This window comes from Centropristis striata, chromosome 9, assembly GCF_030273125.1.
Source record: "Centropristis striata isolate RG_2023a ecotype Rhode Island chromosome 9, C.striata_1.0, whole genome shotgun sequence".
NCBI classification, from domain to species: Eukaryota; Metazoa; Chordata; class Actinopteri; order Perciformes; family Serranidae; genus Centropristis; species Centropristis striata.
Genome location: NC_081525.1, coordinates 18,182,652 through 18,201,436, shown reverse-complemented (window position 1 = coordinate 18,201,436; position 18,785 = coordinate 18,182,652). Strand labels below are relative to the sequence as shown.

Below are 18,785 nucleotides of genomic sequence, written 5' to 3'. Positions count from 1 at the left end.
GGTTTGCCTCACCGTTCAGACCCGAAGGTTGCCGATCAGGTTGCCCTTGTACGTGCTTGCTGACCCCCATTAACACTGTTAGCTTTGTCTGCTATGTTGCCATTGTTAGCACTACTAGCTGTTGCCATTTCAACTCAGCCACCTTCATGTTTGCTTGTGAGGTCAGAGGTGAGAGACGTATGGAGGCAATAACAACCCAGACAGGAAGTAATTCTGAAAGTCATGTGCAACACCTTTGCCATTAGCATGTTAGCATAGTCATGATGACCATGCCAGTATGCTAATGTTCAAAATTAGCTCAAAGCCACGGTGCTTCAATAGCCCACAGCCTCACAGAGCTGCTAGCATGGCTGTAGACTCTCAGTCTTCTTACAGCCTGCACGGTTGATATATTTTGCTTCTCGTTCTTCCTGGAAATAGTGCAGCATATAACTCATTTTCAGGATGTGAGGTATTCTGCAGGAATAAAAGCAGAGGACTGAAGACAAGTAAGACTGAAAGAATCCTTGTGGGTGATTGAAATCACAGGACATTGTTTAAGACAGATCAAAATGAAACAGATTTTTAAATCCAAAGAAAACTGAGCTAAGCGGTGTATGAGCCAGTGTTAAAGTATTCTGGAATAATATGTCGCTCCCACATCTGAGAAAATGAATGAGCAGGAGGGAGTGGGTTCAATGTGGGAGACAGACACGGGATGCCAGACGACAACAAGGCGCTTGTAGCTTCTCTGTGCCATAACCAATACTTGGCACGGGCCAGCATGTCATTACCTGCTTCATCAACTTCAAGTATCTCCTCCCATACTGCAGGTTTTATTTCATCTTATACATCAGGAGAGGAGTGTGTGTAGTCATTCAATCAGACAGCTTAACAGGGGGGCATTCTCCCTGAACTATAAATACCACTTAAAAGTGTTTGGTTTGCATTTCAAGATGACAGCTGCACGTGATGAGGAAACTATATGTGTCAGCCATGTGTTGCCTCTAAGTATATGCCTGTTTGATTTAATTGGCATCTAGCTAGCTCACTCAAAGTTAGCAACTGGATTATTATTATCTCTGTGGTTATTACTTTTTATTTATCAAACTGGAGACACATTTAGCGATTTCAGTGACAGACAGTGGAGGAAAGTAACTAAGTATATTTACTCAAGTACTGTACTTTGTACTTTAGGAACTTGTACTTTACTTGAGTATTTCCATTTTATGGAACTTTATACTTCTACTTCACTACATTTTGAGGCAAATATTGTACTTTTTACTCCACTACATTTAGCTGACAGTTACTTTTCACATCAATATATATAACATAAAAAACATGATCAATTTCAAGTGATTAGACATTATTTTAAATAAACCTCATAACAGTATAATAAGTAGTTAAAATAGCCCTATCTTTACAAAATGGAAACACTGCTTACATGAATGCATCAAAGCAAATAATCTAAAAAATATATTTGGAATATGTAAAACAATCTGAGTGGGTCCATTCTGCATAAAGAGTACTTTAAGTTCATTTGGATGCTGATACTTTTGTACTTTGACTTGACTTTTACTTGCAGTGTAGTAATTTCACAGTGTGATATTAGTACTTTTACTTAAGTAAGGGATCTGAGTACTTCCTCCATCATTGGTGACAGACTTCGGTAGATGTCACATAAAGTACATTGTAATGATCAAATCTTAACTGAAATTCAGCAGAAACTCCATTAATCTAATGAAAGACATGTTCTTTTTCAAGTTCATTGTCATTACACTGTATATATATGTGATGGCTTCTCAATAACTTCACCACCCGGTGGCTTAAAGTTAAAGCTGACCCTTCTCACAACAAAGATTACCAGTTTTTGTCTGTTCAAGTTAGCCCCTTTGTTGCAGCACCATTGCTCAAAGATGACGGCATACACCGTTTCTCTCGTCTCTCCTTTGTCCCGGGCCCTGGGCTTTGCAAAGGTTGCACTTCTGGTGTGGACATTAGTTAGGCCACAGGAAGGGCTTTTAGGCTGTCACCTCTGCCGATTCTGGCCCCGTCAGCTGGTGGGATTTAGTTAAACACTCATTCAGCAAATGTGAATGAAGCTCGGCCCAGGCTGTCAGGTCTGCACACAGAGGTTAAAAGCAAAGATTAACCTAGACAGGGAAATTATAAAGTAAAATGGGAACCCTTAATTTCATTCCGAATGAAGAATAAATGAAGAAAATATCCTACAAATTGCAAAAAAAAAAATCACATCAAAGCTAGCACCTCATAATAATTTGAGTCCTCCTTAAGTCTTTGTCACAAACACGTATTTAACTGCAGCTTAGCCAGATACCCTGTCTCCTTTTGTCTGAACTTTATGACCTCTTCATGCTTGGTGTTGAAGGAACACATAAAAATAATCCAACTTTTTTATTCATGTGAGGCAGAAAGAGGCGGACATGAGTAGCTGTCTGTCCCCCTCAGATTTTGGCTTACAATTCAGCCAAACCACCATCGTGTAAATAACAAAAGCCGTGTGATCCCTGACCTCCCCTTGCTTGGTGTTGAGAGAACACATAAAATAATCCAAGTGTGAGCTTTTTTTTCATGTGAGGAAGAAAGAGGCGGACATGAGTAGCTGTTCGTCCCCCCCTGAGATTTTTGTCTACATTTCAGCCATAATTCAGCCAAACCACCAGTGTGTAAATAACAAAAGCAGTGAGATGCTTGTCCAGGATACATTTCGTAATTTCTATGTCTTTATGTTACAATTTCAATAAGTCTGCCTGTTATGTTTTGATCAATCAATGATTAGTTTGGTCTTTAAAAGTAAAAAGAATAGGGAAAATGTCCATCACAGTTATAGAACAGAAGATTATTAATATGTGTTGTTTTGTCTGACCAGCAGCCAAAACCCCAAAGACATTCTGATTGTTATTATAGAAGACTCAGAAAACCAGCAAGTATTTACATTTTGAGCTCAACTGGAGACTGGAACCAGTGATCTTTTCATGTGTGTCTTTTACAGTGGCCAACAAGGGATAACACGGGACAATGGCCCAAAACATTTCCATCTAAAACCGTACACAAACCTAAACCTAAACCTTTAAACAAATCTAAAACAAATTCAACAAAGGAGCATTCTGCAAACACGGTGTACTTTATGAGTACAAGTTAGATCTGAGTAAAATGTGTCAATAGCTGTATTCGTGATGGAACAGCAATAATGTTTGTGGGTCAATATGACCCGGGGCATGTTTAATTTTCCAAAAGTGTCAGAAACCAAAAAATTCCAATAAACATTGTTTATATCTCATCATTACCTCCATTACTAACCATTTCAATCAATATTTAGTGCAATGGTGTTATTTACCTCTCACAGATCATGGTTCAATGAGGATAATTCAGTTGTTTTTCATTTAAGAAAATGCATTTTAAAACTTTTTTTAATGTACATGGGAAAGACCTACATATAAAATACAATGGTTTTACATGACATTGATATGTAAAATGAACCATTTTCATTTTATATGTTGATAACACTTATTAAGCCAATCAAGTTTCATCCCCAAAAAATACTTTTTACTATTTATTTTTTTTAGATTTTTGAACTTTGAAATGGTCCAATTTGACCCGCAACATAACAGGAGGGTTAAACCACGCCCATCCTATGTAACACAGATAATAGCATGCTGCCTCATCCCTTATATTTCCCCCCAAAATGTAAAAGCAAAAGTAAAAATGGAAATACCTCAACATTGCACCTAAGTACAGTGTTTGCGTAAATGTATTTAGTTCAATTTTTCCAATGTATGCAGCGCCCGTTCTGTATGGAAGAGGATTGGGGCCAGGTATGAGGAAAAAAATAATGAGAGGAGGATTTTTTTTTTCCATTAATGCAGTTTGAGAAAAAATCAAAATAATGAGAATAAAATCGAGATGTCGAGAATAAAGTTGAAATACGATTTTTAGAAAAAGAAATGATGAGTATAAAGTAAACTTTTTGTTTTAAGTAAAGTTGGAAAGATGTTCAGAGATTCATGTCAATAAGTCATCAGAGTAACATTGTTTTCAGAGAAACGGCACATCTAGGTAGACTGCAAGCAACAACCTGATTTTCATAAATGTCATGGAACGAGCAATAACTACAATATTTAAGGGTGTAGTAGTACAAAACCCCCCCACACATAAATAAGCTGTTCTTGGTAGTAGGCTACATAACTATTGTTTTGGCGAAAATCTGCTTTTATGTTATTTATGTGAATTTTTTTGACATATATTGTATTATGTTATATAGTATATACATATTTTTTCAACATTGTATTTCAACTTTATTTTCAACATTGTATTTCGACTTTGTTTCTCTACATTGTATTTATTTCGACTTTATACTCGTCATTTCGACTTTTTCTCCAACTAAATAATGATTTTTTTTTCTCCTACCTGGCCCTAATCCTCTTCCGTAGTTCTGAAAGTTTTTGAGGACACATTTTTCCTGGGTGCTGTGAAGCCAACACGGCAGCTCAGCAGAGAGGGAGGGAGTCCTGATCCAGTAAATCCCGGCACTCCGCTCCAGGTTTTCCCCCCGCCTTTTTTAAAAACCACCTCTACTTTGGAGCAGTGAAAAACACACTAGCATTAGGGACAGCAGATGACCCGGCGCGGCAGCCAGGAGCACAACAGTCCTCTCTAACAAATGAAAGGATGGGGGGCATCAGCAGCAGCAGCTGAATTCAGAAAATCTGGATCAGGGGCCGAGGGGAGAGAACTGCTTTCTGCTCACTCTTGGGTCACTTTTGTTGGATTTATTCGCCGGTCCACACCAACATGCCATTTGCCAAACGAGTCGTGGAACCTCAGTTACTGTGCAGACATCAAATCCCAAACGAGGAGAGTCTGCTTTTCGAGGATCTAGTCTCCATCAGTAATGTGGCTCTATCTCGGACCTTGCGGCAGCTGTCGGACCTGGCCAAACATGCCTGCTCCATATTCCAGGAGCTGGAAAACGACCTCACGTCCACCAACATGCGGGTCAGGGGGCTGCAGAGTAAGATTAACCAACTTCAGCAGACCTGCTCCGAGCTGGACCCCAAACAGGAGGCAGTGCGTGAGTACTCTCAGTCATTATTATCTGTTTCATATTGTCCTGGGCGCGCTGCTCTAAAAGACAACGGCACGAGGAGGCAACATTTCCACCACTCACTGTTTTCCTGCAAAAAGTAATGACGTAGCTTTAAAAAAAAGTTTGCTAAATGTACCACAAGTTACATAATGTTAAGTCACTAATGAAACCTTACCATACTATCTTAAAACTACTTGAAAGTACCATAAAGTCGCTCTAAAGTCATATTTTTTGCACAACCAGCGAACGGTAAGTCAGTTTATTTAACCACAGACGTTTTTATTTAGTCATTATTTTTTAGCAAATGTGAGTTAGCGTGGTTGTTTTTGCGGACCATTAGCTTATTAGTTGATATTGGGAGACACGCGCTGTTGCTTTCATGTCTTCCCACGCTGAGGGGCGTGTGTCAGCCTGCCTGTCCCAGCTCATGCTACTGGAGACTTTTTTTTTTGCTATTACGTCGCTATAGGCAGGGGTTTTCCTCTCGGACAATGCTGGTTATGGCTTTATAGGTAACGTTATTATTGACGCACATTGGTCCAGGTGGGCAGCAGTGTACCTGTATGTTTTTCGCTGTTACAATGTCTACAATGTATTTTGTCGTATTTTTATATGAAAAGTTTCAAGCAAGAGTTGTGCTGGGCAGGAGCCAGTTAATAAACAAGCATTGCAAATATATATCAAATAAAATGAATAAGCGTTTAAAGGTCCATATCACATCTTTCAAATTAACTGATTTATTAACTTAGGTATGACTAAGCTTTACCTTACACAGGGATTAACACTACTTGGCCTTAGGGCTGGGTGATATGGCCAAAGCTTTCCACCCTGATATACTGTCATGGAGAAAAATATTAGAACACCCTTTTTCTTCAATTTCTTGTTCATTTGAATGCCTGGTACAACTAAAGGTACATTTGTTTGGACAAATCTAATGATTTTCCATGGTTTTCTTGATAATGATTTTGGTTACTATCAATAAAACCATGGAAAATGGCTAGATATCAGCTCTCAGATTCAACCATTATGAGCTATTTTTGTTGTTGTGATTATATTTGTCCAGACAAATGTATTTAGTTGTAACAGGCATTAAAGAGAACAAGAAATTGAAGAAAAATGGTGTTCTAAATTTTTTTTCCATGACTGTAGGTCAATGCATATCTTGATAACAATATATATCACAATATAGTATGTTTTTTGGCAATTAAATCAATAAAAAGTAAATTAAAACCTTAGTGCAAAATTGACATAACACTTTAAAGTGAAATTATAGGGGAAAAAATAATGAATGCATACTTTGAGTTAGTATGTGCAAAAAAACAGAATGAATAAAAACAGTATGATTCCGATAAAAATCGATACATTAAATTGAATTATTGCCCAGCCCTACAAGGCCTATAAGACAGATAAATCAGCTATTCTACTGCACTTACGTTTTAAACGCTTTGGTTAGGAGTTTGAGTTTGTACAACATTTAACATAGTTTGAACCTTCAGTCATGAAGTCATTCAAATGTTGGAATGATTCATGAACATAAACTGCTCCTGCGGGGACTGAAAGAATAGAATATTTAGCTCTGACCTCTGTTGGGACATCCGGGGGATCCTCCCCTGGCACTTTTTTGATACACAAGCTCTATTTTGGAGCTTGTTTATGCACTCCTGCAACTTATTTACATCCATAGTACAAAAAAAGAATTGTCAGCGGGCCACGTGGCGCCCTATCTGGCGTGCGAGCCAACCTAAGTTGAGTATCACTGTGCTAAAGTCTCTCAAGTTAACCATGATGCTCTGCTCTTCACTGTTGTCCTGCTTCATGTGCTGAACTTTGCTTGCCCACCAGTGAGAATTCATTACCCTGATAACACAGCATGAGGCCATCGCCTGGCTCTTTTAAAGTCTCTGTGTGTCCCCCTGAGTGACTTGGAGGGGGGTTGATGTGATATTGGGGTGTGTGTGTTTATGTATAAACCCTCTCTCCAGGAAGCACTTAGGAAACCTTGGCGCCCCTCAACTACCCTCAGAATTGTCCGGACCGCCCCGGAACAGTTCCTCCAGTTTGGACATACCCCACTGGATTTACCCCGCTTTAGTTTAGGTTCAGCAAGTCCTTGCATATCCCCCAGACCCTGCTTCCTGTGGTCTGTGAATGGGTTGCCTGCAGGTATTTATCTGCTGCCTGCCACAACCAAAAGACAGACCTGACCCCTCTTAAACCTGGTTTAAACTTGGAGACGTCTGCAGAGTTTTTTTTCGCCGCCAGCATTTGTATCTTCTGTTTGAGGCTAAATTTGCAGACCAGTTTTCCTGACACAATTGGTTGATCGTTTGTAATATATCTGTAAAAGCGTCATCCTTGTCATATCTACATATCTCAGGCAACCGGATTTGGTCTTGAAGGCAGTTTTAGCTTGATCTAAAGAGGCTCCATCACTTCATATTTGCTCCTCTCTGAGCTGTAACGCAGCACATAGTGTTAATAGATGATTATAACTGACACAGCATCTAGTTTCTTATGAGTTCATCATACATTTTTAATGACTTGAGCTCTCTGTATCTAACCACATTCTGTGTAAATTGATCTGGGAAGCTACTTTAAAAACCCAACTCTGGGAATGACTGATAATAATATTCTAGTAGTGCTTTTAATAGAGCCATATTTTAGAAGTAAAGCACTCCCAGCTCCGTTTGTGATTAAGTTGACATCCAATGACTACATTTAAGTCAAATGATTCATCCTACATCTACATAGTGGAGTGAACATGTTGCAATGAAATGATCACATCCATTAATGCTGCATGTCGTACAGTAGATCTTGCGTGCAAGGTTCCCAGATAACCCCCTTTTGCCTGGAAAAGCCTAATTACTCTTAATTGTGCTTTTCATATTAATGTGTGTCAGGGGCAGCCTTAAACAACACAACCCTCCCTCATCTGAATGACAATTAGTGTAAATGGAGCAGTTCAAGGCACCCTGAGCTCAGTGGGCGGGGGTGGGCTTTTATGATGTGGCTGCGACTTGTCTCTGGGACGACCGCTGAAGGACACAGCTGCGGATTCATTCGCCATATTGGATTATCAGATATTGACCCATTGATACAGGTGCTGTCCGATGAAAGCCACACTGCTTGTTTGGCAGTTTTTATTTCTGTTGGTGCATCAGACAAGAACCATTGTTGTGTAATATCTGTTTCCCAAATCCCTCTGTGGTAATGTTTGTATGCAGGTATATTTTAAATGCTTGGCGTGGTGCTGACACATTTAGGTCAAACTACTTGCTACAAGTGCAGTATCTCTCTTTCACTTCTGCTCCATCATCTCATATCGAGCCTTTTATTCTCTATCAACAACACCAGCTGGGCAAGAGCGGTACTTAGTACACCAGCAGGTCCATATATAGACACTTAAGTGATGCTTCTACTGTCTGTGATTGATTGACGTGGCTATTTATACTGTGGAATAGGGCTGGGCGATATGGACCAAAAGTCCGATATATTTAGGCTAAATATCGATATACAATATATATATCCCGATATTTTTATCGCAAAGTGAGAGCAAATGTTCAGTCAAAGCCAAATATGACATGTCACAAGTAGTTTTACTGAAACCGTTTATTTAAGTGAACATAAATACTGTATAACAACAACCTTATTTTAAAATCAAAGCTCCATAAAGTGCACATTTAAATAAAAAAATATCTTCAATAAAAATAGCCTATGAAAAAAATAGACCAATCTTTTTCTAAAATAAATATATTTATATGAGAGAAGAATAATGAACATTACAAAATAAGTAAATATGACAGACCCTAGTAAGGGCAGCATTTATATATAAAGAAAGAAAAATTGATCTATATCGATGTATGCGATATAGTTTTAATTCCATATCACCTTTGAAAATATATTGATATATTTTTTATATTCATATATCGCCCAGCCCTACTGTGGAATCCAACTAAATAATGCCACAGATCTTATAGACAAGACTTGAAAAGGTAACTAAAAAATAAGAAGAAGTTGTCTCTGTTTGGTTATCTATTCATCCCAATCCATTCGAAATGCTCTTTCTTTCCCTTCCTCCTCCTCCTCACACACAAACAGCACTTCAGCACACGTAGCCTGGCATGTATCCCACAGCTCTGTGTTTGGACAGCTCTCCCGTGACACCCCATCAACGTCTGTGTTTGACTACCATCAGAGCTCCTCAGCCAGACCGGTCTCCGTAGTGCAGTCGCATGTTAGAGCACTCTGCTTGGTTTTAAGTTACACTGGCTCAATGCGGAGGGGGAGCTGTAATACTTGTGGCGGCAAGTGGCCCTCTGGCTTTTCTGGTCCAAGAGCACATGGCTGGCAGTTTACCACATTCCTCCTACAGGACTGTCTCACAATACCAAACAGAGGAGCGCATTAGTCTCAGTAAAACTCAGACAAAACTTTAAACAAAGCAGCACGAGAGATGCCTCACATTTTTGGCACTGTGTCCTGCTCTTTTTGCTCATTACGGATACAAAACCGGTTTCCAGTTAAATCCATCATGCATTAATGTTGCAAACTGTAGTCTTGCACGATCATCTTGTGGCTCTGAAGTATTAGTTTGACAGTGATAAGGTTTATTTCACGCTTGTACATATTTAGGATCATTATGTGCATACAAATTTTAATTGATAGTAATGAACACCAAGAGAAAAGGTTTGGAAACCATCCAGCATACAAACAGCCAGGATCAATATCTTATCTTTGAGATTGCTGGTCGTAGAAATAATATTATCAAGTGTGCAGGATTCACAGTCCCTTCATACATGTGGATTTCTAACCAGCTGACTAATTAAGTTTGCTTTAAAATTCTAGTTGTACATTTGTAATTGTCAGGTTCACTTAGCGTAAGTGAAATCAGCTAACACAGTACTCTGCTTGACACATACTGCATGTTATGTAACATTTGAGAAAAGACAAGAGCCTGCGGCAATTACAATTTCTCACGACCATGCTCAAAGGTGCTTCAGGGTTTCCACTGTGTTACTTTTCCGCTTGCTTAAACAACCCCTCGGGTAAAATCGAGCACCATGTATTTATGCTCTGCAGTCGCCATCCTCTCTGTTTTTTTATTTCACTCCAGAGCCGGTCTTCCACTTCAGCTCTGCGAGCCTCATGGCCTGGAATGAATGTTTCTGTGGACGGCAGTAGCACATCATTTATGCTGCTTTAGACTCCACTTAGACCAGCAGCTCAGACCAGGAAACCACATTAACCCGCTGACAGTCCCTTCAATTCTGCATTTCATTGACCCAGTCCCACCATTACTGGGACTTTGATTTACTAAGTGAGGGTGCAACAGCGAGTCAATACTCACTCCATTCGAGGTCAATATCTATCGATGTTAGCGTTCAGGATAGAGCTTCAGATAGTGCAGGAATGAAAATATTTTGTCAGTGAGTGAAATCCAATTTTATCTGTAGTGACCTCTGGAGTTACATTTAACTACAGAGTTAAAATATTATATTTTTTATTTATCAAATAGCTGAGTTAAAGGTATAATATGTAACTTTTCTGCATTCAAATGTCCTAAAATGATTAGACCTATGTTATATATTTTGTTGAGCTATGAACTTACTGTATCCCTAATGTTTTCAACAATTTCAAAACCAAAAGAAAGCTGTTATTTTAATCAAGGTAAAGGCCTGTTTTATCTGGTTACCTGTCACTGGCATAATAACCCATTTGTGCAAGCGTCAGCATTGTGGTTGTCTGTCAGTATCTGTCATAAATTGACTTTTTATCCAGTTTTAAGACCTGTTTTAATGATAAACTTAATAGATATTGATTGTTTTTAATGATATATTTTAACTGGATAAGGATTTTGGTCATTTCACGTCTGGGTTTTAAGTCGTCAGAGAAAAAAGCTGAGCAAATGTTTGCGGGAGCCCGGCTCAGGACGTCCTGTGTCCGCCAAACAGTGATGGAGAAGAAAATTATTTTAACATGAAACTGCATTATTCAGATTTTTTTTACCAGTTCCAATCACCTGCTCCGTTTGATTTGGAGAGAAGGTGACCCGGTAAAAAGAGCTGACTGCAATGACGGCAATGGTAATGATGACAACTACTCCCATAATTCGACGCTACTGCACACCAAACTCTGTATTTGTTATTATTTCAATATAAAGACCCCAAGCTGCAGAAAATTACATCATGCTTTTAACTATATTTGATGGGAACAGATGTGGAAAGAACTTAATGGCCCCCGCCTCAATCTCTTTCCATTAAGCGAACAAAGACTTTAAGTCATTCACACAAAGAAAAGAATCACATGAGTGAATCTTGGATCACATTTTAGAACAGGATCCAGAGCCCTGACTCCTCTTTTCTCTGTCATTATCACAAGTGTTAGCATATTTCTGCAGGTCCAGACAACCTGCCGTTGATATAGTACCCCTGCTAATTATAGAGCACATTTCAAAGACCTGTTCATTTATTCCTGAACCTTCCCAGACAGACACTGAGAAGGCCTAGACTGCCATGATGCTATGCCCTGTTGTTTTCATTCATCTGTCAGCCACTCTATCTATTCGCTCATTTATTTCTACTTCCTGGCAGCTTATGTTCAGCGCTCTGACTCTGCAGTTTTGGAACTGTGAAATAAGTAGTAACTATGAACAAACCGATGGCTTTGTTCAGAATTCTACACTGTAACTTGATATTATGGTATAAACACATTATTGTCAGCAAATTATTTTTACACCGAAGTAGTTTGACATTGAAATGAGAAATGCGGTCTTTGCACCAAGCTGAACTGAAGGTTTCCCCTCCACTCCATTAACTATGTGTGCGTCTCCGCACCTCAGCCCCCATGGATTGCTCGGCCTGTGATTGAAGTGGTTTCTGCTGAGCCGTTCTGTCAAGTCAAGCATTCCAAAAAGCCAGTGACCAGGAAACCACAGTGCTCGCTTGCACTTCTGGGACCTTGCACCCCACACATGCTCCCTAAATTGGCCTGGATGGCATGGTGTGATTAGGGGAGATGGGGGAGAAACTGGAGTTAGGGGTCGAGGCTGTGTTTGTTTATGAAAGGAGACGTTTTGTTAAAATTAAGGTTAAGGGTTTTCTTGAGGGAAATGTGTGAGTGATTACACTTTACATTCCTGTGGTGGGACCCTCCATGGAGCAAGTGCTTCTGAGTGTGGCCGTCTATACGCTCACCTAAAATCCCTATGCTGGTCTTCTGTATATTTTCAGGTATACAGACATTTATATTGAGTGTGTTTTGGGCCTCTGCATTGGAATGAATGATTAAGATTTCTGTTTTTCTTCCTCTAGGAGAAGTTAAGCTTTTAGTTTGTTGCTGGTGAGAATCGATTGTTTTTTCTTCTGCAGACTTGGGGACCATGATAAGCTATCTGCTTGCCCTGAGGCGTGTATGTGTCTCTAATACACACACTCACACTTATTAAATAAATTCCCCAGCAGTCATTACTCTTTATGGAGTTCTGCGACTCCAGCAGGACAATTCAAGCCTGTCCTGAAGAAGAGGTGGGGGGCAAAGTCATTTACCCCCTGACCTCAATAGGCTCCTGACCTCAAAACCCCCCACTACACACCCCTTCAAAACACAAAAGAGCAAACACAGCCGCCTCCATCTTGCTTATCACTTGGCCTCCAAAGACTTGACCGGCCAATTAGAGTGGATTTAACGTTTGACATGATGCTGAATAGCCACAGGTCAGCGGACCGGCAAAACCCAGTCCAGGGCTAGGGATTATTAAACTGTCAAAGTCAACTCAATAACTTAAACAAAGTCTTCCACCCAGGTTGTCTCTCATGACTGCAGAAGGAACTGAGCCATGAACAGCTCCATGGCTAGTTTGGGATGTTTATCATCCCTTTCCTCCAATCGTTTTAAAGGGCCCGTATTAAAAAGTGTGACTGTCAGCAGGGTTACAGGAAAACTACTAACCAGATTTTCATGAAATTTGGAGGAAAGGTTTTGCCTGGGCCAAGGAAGAACCCCTTAAATTTAGGAGTGGATCCGAATCACAGGCCTTATACACTTATTTTTACTTTTGTTAACATTGTGAAATATAGTATAGTATATAAATCATCTGAAGGTATCTAAAGTTCCCTATGGTTGTGATGACACTACAGTGCCGTTACAGTCATTTACCGACTGCAATGATGGTGCAGAGACGCCAAGAGTGCGAATACCAAAAGGCCATGAATCACGGACCAATCGGGACAGAGCTTTTTCAGGAGGAGGTCTTAAAGAGACAGGCGCCAAAACTGAACATTTCTGACAGAAGGTGAATGGACGTATATTCAGACAGAAACTATGAGAAAAATTGTGTTTTTTCGAAAATTCAAAAATTCAAACATATTCTATGACAAACCCCGAAAGTATGAACCTGAAAATGAACATTACATTCCTTTTAAATCTCCCATTGAGCTCTAGCAACATATACACTTAATTTTTAAGCACTTAACACCTTAACTACACATAAACAACTTTGTACCTGGTACTTTTCTTGGCTTTCTTGGTACTTCTTGTACCAAAAACAGTTCAAGTACTGCTTGTAATTTCAAAATAAAGATTGATGTAACCTCACCTCTATTTATTCGAGAGAGATATTGTCTGTTCTTGGCTCGACAACATCTGCTCAACCCACATGTAGCTGTCTTAATACTGTAGCTGAGACTACAAGATTTGGCCCAAAGATCAAATAAATACACGTTTGAACTCACGTTAAACTAAGTTTGCTGTAGCATGCAGTTTACAACACCTCACCACATTCTTTTCCGTGGCAACCTGGAGAAATATTGACAGCTCAGAGGGCTATAAAACTTTTGTCGGCTGGTCTTTGTCTTGCCGCCACTAGCCAGGAGCATTTCAGGCCACCTGCGTAGATTTCCTCCTCCCAACTCAATGATATGATCTCCTGCTCTGCTTTGTGCTCCTCCACAGCCCCTCCTCCCAGCCCACCACTATCACAAAGACTTAAATATTATGCAATGGAATTATTCTCACAGAAATGTGAGGGCATACAGGATCTTTGCAGGGAGATAAAAAGTCAAGTAAAATTCTTCTGAACTCTTTCTTACGTCACCTGAATTATGGCTTATTATCTGGTGAAAAAGATTAGAAGGAAGTGAGAGATAATACATCTGAGACAAGAGAGCTGTAAAAAGAACTTCATATTAAATTGACCCTCCCATGCTTTTATTATGGACATATACTCATCTGACGTTAAGACAAACCTAAGGTGTAAAAGTGCTGAGTGGTGGGCAAGTTAAAGAAGATTATATTTAAACAGGAAGGAAGCACATGTGATTTTGTAGTCTTTGCCATGCAGGTGTTTAGACTGGGATTTGACTGGAATGTGAACTCCCCTCACCTCGCCTCTGTATACGAGCCAGTGGATCAGCAGGTTGAGTCTTTAAAGCTGAAAGAGGCTTTTCATCCATCATCCTACCATCACACCAGTGATGTAAAAAAAAAAAAAAAAGAAAAAAAAAGGCACCTGTGGATATGAGGGTGTGGGTAAATGCTGGGCTCATCGGGTTAGGCTAAAACAACTATCTTCACACGTAAACTATCTGGTGTCGGGTTTTCCTTAGAGTTTTGTGGGACATTTGGAGTTATCTCATCCAAGCGTAAATAGGTGACAGAATATAAAGCAGCCTCACAGCTACTACTACTGTGAGTTTTTATACTGGAATTTGAAGAAATAGTTTGGCATTTTGAGAAATGTTCTTATTATTAGCTTTGTTGTTGAGAGTTCAGTGCCTTTCCCACATGCACTGCAACTTACAAGCTTGATTCCAAGCAAAGAAAGCAAAGTAAATGTCTAACTGGAGAGACAATGAGATTTGGATACTTCTGTGGGTAGGGCCAAAGCCATAATCATTAAATTTGAGGCACGACAAGAGACTTGGCTGTTTATGACCAAATTAGGAACTGGCTACAATAACAAAACACTGATTTCGCAACTCCAGATAATGTCTAGACCTGATTCTCTCGACACTGTTCAAAATTACTTTAGATGAGAAGAACAACATCACTCTCAGGGAACAGTTTGCATAAAAACTATTGCCTCATATCTAACAGACAGTCATTGATAGGGATATCGAAGTTCTCATCTAACTCTTTGCAAGACAACAAATAAGAGTATTTCCCGAAATGTCAACAATTTTTTTTAAAGATTTGATTTTGTTGTCATCTCTCTTCTTCCTTCTTGACTTAAATGGTAACTACACTCAACAAAAAACAGAAACTCCACTTCCACTCACAGACTTTGTTATGGATAAAGCCTCAGTCATAAAGCATCTTTTAACATTTTGTTTTTTCTGTCTTGTTCATGACAAATGGCGGTCTGATGAAATAAGCCATCCCCAGGCCAAACTCCCTCTTCACGGTCTTATCTGCTTCCTGCTGTGTTTGTACCATCCTGTGGGCTCTCACTTGTCACACTGATTTACACTTTAAATGCAAGTGGTGGAGGGCGCCCTGTATCAGGCTGGTGGAGTGTTTTTGAACGAGCGTCACTGACCTGGATACGGAGGTTTAGGTGCTCTGCTTCTTGTCATCGCAACACCTTCCCACGAATGAACAGCGTCACTTTTGACGCAAATGTTTCCTTTTCTAACTTTTATCTTCCCAAGACTAGTTCTCCATTAGGGAAAATGGCAAGAACTCACCTAGTATAAATAATTTATTAGCAGATAGGGAAATCTACTTTTACATTTTTTTTTCATAGTGGAGAATTCATGCCATATGTGCATGATTTTAATGCTCCAGATAACACATCCAGTTGTGGCATTGTAGAATGACCTGAGGCCTCCACACAGGCTTTCCCGGACAGGTCAACGTGAGAGGACGACTCCTCCGCCTGGCTCATTGTGCTAGGAAGCACGCGCAAGTTCACCCTCCTGCACTGGCTTTTGTTCCTCCCTCCTTTATACCCTCCTCCTTTGGGATACTTCCTCGCCATCCGGATTCATCTTTTATTCTTGCCAGTAATTTCTGTGCCTGCCCGCTCCCTCAGGCATTTTGTATACTTTGTTCTTCTCTTCTGACTGCTTTCTCTGAGCTTCTGGGTCGCTCTCTCTCTCTCTCTCTCTCTCTCTCTCTCTCTCTCTCTCTCTCTCCCGCTCTCACTCATCTCTGTATCCCAGTTTCTTATTTTGAGCTTCAGCCAGTCCCGCTCCTAGCAACCCCACTGGGGAGGGACCATCCTGCTATAGCAGCAAAAAAGTGCTGTGCTATAAAAATGGATGACCTGCTCTCCATTATGTTCTGCTTTTCAGTTAGCTGAATTTACTGACCACAAATCAGCCTAGAATTGATGCTTTGTACTCTTGAGTAAATTCATATGGGTTAATATTTGATACAGCTTCTAAGTTGTAATGTATAATTCACTGCACACACAGTGATTTTTTGTAAATGAGTGCTTAATGTGTAAGAAGAGGAACTGAGCTCATTGCCAAACTTCATTGCCGTCAAATGAGTAATTAAACGTCCCTTGACTCAGACTGAAAGAGTAACAGGGGTCATTTGATTTCCAAGTAAATCCTTTTGCTTTTTATTGCGGCTATTGTTACCGAGTCTGCCTCAAACAGCTCTTTCCATTAGATATTTGATTATGAGAAAACAGGAAATCCTAGCTTACCATCAATCCTTCCCACATGTTTCCAAGGAATGGATTCTCAGTCACCCAAAGATAGATCCAGTTACCAATATAAAAGTTGCACTCTCAGAGCTCACTGGGGAGTTGTGACTTGGAGGGAACTTCCACTGACATCTGAGTACTGCAAACATTGAATTGAATGAGACCCTGTATTGTTGCTTTTCCACAATGAAGGTACAGAATCGGTTAAATCCTCCAACTCCACCTGTATGTCTGTGAAACGGTGGTGTAAATCTACCATAACAACAAAGATTACTGGTCACTCAGGAAGCCAAGAAATTGCAAGGTTCATTAATAGTCATGTGGAGGGATGAAATCCATTTTTCGTAGTAATGCAGGGAAGTCTTTTGCTTGAGTGTGTGATCAATCTTGGAAACCATCGACTGTCGGCCTGATTGGGGGGTTCCAATGCAGCCAGCAGATATCCGGATGATGGAAAACTTGGGTCAGGACTAGGGCTGGGCGGTATAACGGTATTATGAGTTCTACCGATTTATTTTAGAAAGAGATATGTAGTTGAGACAATACCGCCATACCGATATATAACATCTTTTGATGTTGCCTTACCTTATGAGTACTATTTGTTTGCTGCCCTCTGCACACTAGCAAGAGCTCGTTCCTAAGAAAAAAAACAATGGTTCTGTAATTTGGAGGTATTTTGGATTTCGGATTGCAGATGAAAAGCATCTGAATCTAATGAAATTGCTTCAAAAGGGGGAAGGTTTTAAACTTGATGAAGTCTAAATAAAATAGGTTGATGATGATTTCTTGTGGCGTTGAGTTAAAACTGAACACTTTGCACGTTTTATTTAAAATTCCAATATATGAGTGTTGGTCCATATCGCCCAGCCCTAGTCAAGACTTCCTCTTACATGTGCAGTTCATTGTTTACAGTCCAGTTAGCAACTTGAGAAGCGAGAATGGAGAAGGAGTTGAGAGACGACATCTACAACCCGATTCTTGGTATGAAATATGAATGCAGATAAAAAAAACTTTTTGAAAACCCAATAAAAAGCTAAATCATCTTCAGATGATACCTGATGGGTTCCGAGATTATGCCAATAAGTTCCGCCTTTTTATTGCTCTTTTTATGCATTCAACCAAATCGGACTACAAACAGAAACCAATTCAAAAATCTTGCCCCATTCCCTACAGATTCTACATTCATATGCATCAGACATCATTTTATAGACACTAGGGTGTGATCAGTATGTCAACATGAAACTTGTTGGGTGGCAGAGACTGGAAGAAAAATGAAGTAATATTTGGGACTAACCCAGTTTTATATCCTCCATCATAGCTGCTGTTGGGCTTTTGTGATGATTTGCCCAGTCTGTCTTGGCAACCACTCTCCATCAGGCAGTAAGCCACCACAGAGTAGCTTACTGTAAGAGTTTCTGCTTCATTTTTACTCATACAATGTTAGATAAATCAAATTTGCTTTCAGTTCTGGTTTTCCACTCTCACTGCAAAAGCAGCAATAATGTGAAAAAAATTACTGGCATGCTTTGAGAAATGTTTTGTATTCTGTGGAGGACAAACTGATCATACTGAAGGGACTTTAATGGATGTACTGAATCTAAAGTATGGAATGGGAAAGCTTTTCTCCCTCAGTTATTTCGGTAAAGTTATGAATGCTGTGGGCGACAGGAAAAACCAGGGATCAACATCTTTGGTATTCAAAGTCCCAACGCAGCCAAAAAGAACAAAGGTGACTTCAAACAGGAATCAGAATTTGAATAACCCTTTGATGCCACCACGCAAGGTGTATAACAGTAATGCCAAAGGTCATTACAGCTGGCAACGCTGTTTTGTTTTATGACACATGACCTTGTGGAAAGCAGTCTAGCTTCCCTTTATATATGTGCACATGGGAGCCTCAGCCCACATTTGATATGAATTTGGTTTAAACAAGATGTACAGATTTAGTGACTGCACTTGTGGTTTTTACTTGTTTTCACTGACAGACCCTGGAGAAATAGTTCCTGGAAATAGCTTTGATGACGAGTCATTTATGGGAAATGCGAG

General features: G+C 39.8%; 1 protein-coding gene across 1 annotated transcript in view; it reads left to right on the top strand.

Annotated features, from left to right (window-relative positions):
- Positions 1 to 4,623: 4,623 nt before the first annotated feature.
- Positions 4,624 to 18,785, top strand: part of nhsa (Nance-Horan syndrome a (congenital cataracts and dental anomalies)) — a 72,314-nt gene continuing 58,152 nt past the window's right edge. The window contains exon 1 of the mRNA XM_059341301.1: positions 4,624 to 5,071. Within this exon, the coding sequence (XP_059197284.1) occupies positions 4,792 to 5,071 (280 nt within the window). The 5' untranslated portion in view covers positions 4,624 to 4,791. The remainder of the gene's footprint in view (positions 5,072 to 18,785) is intronic.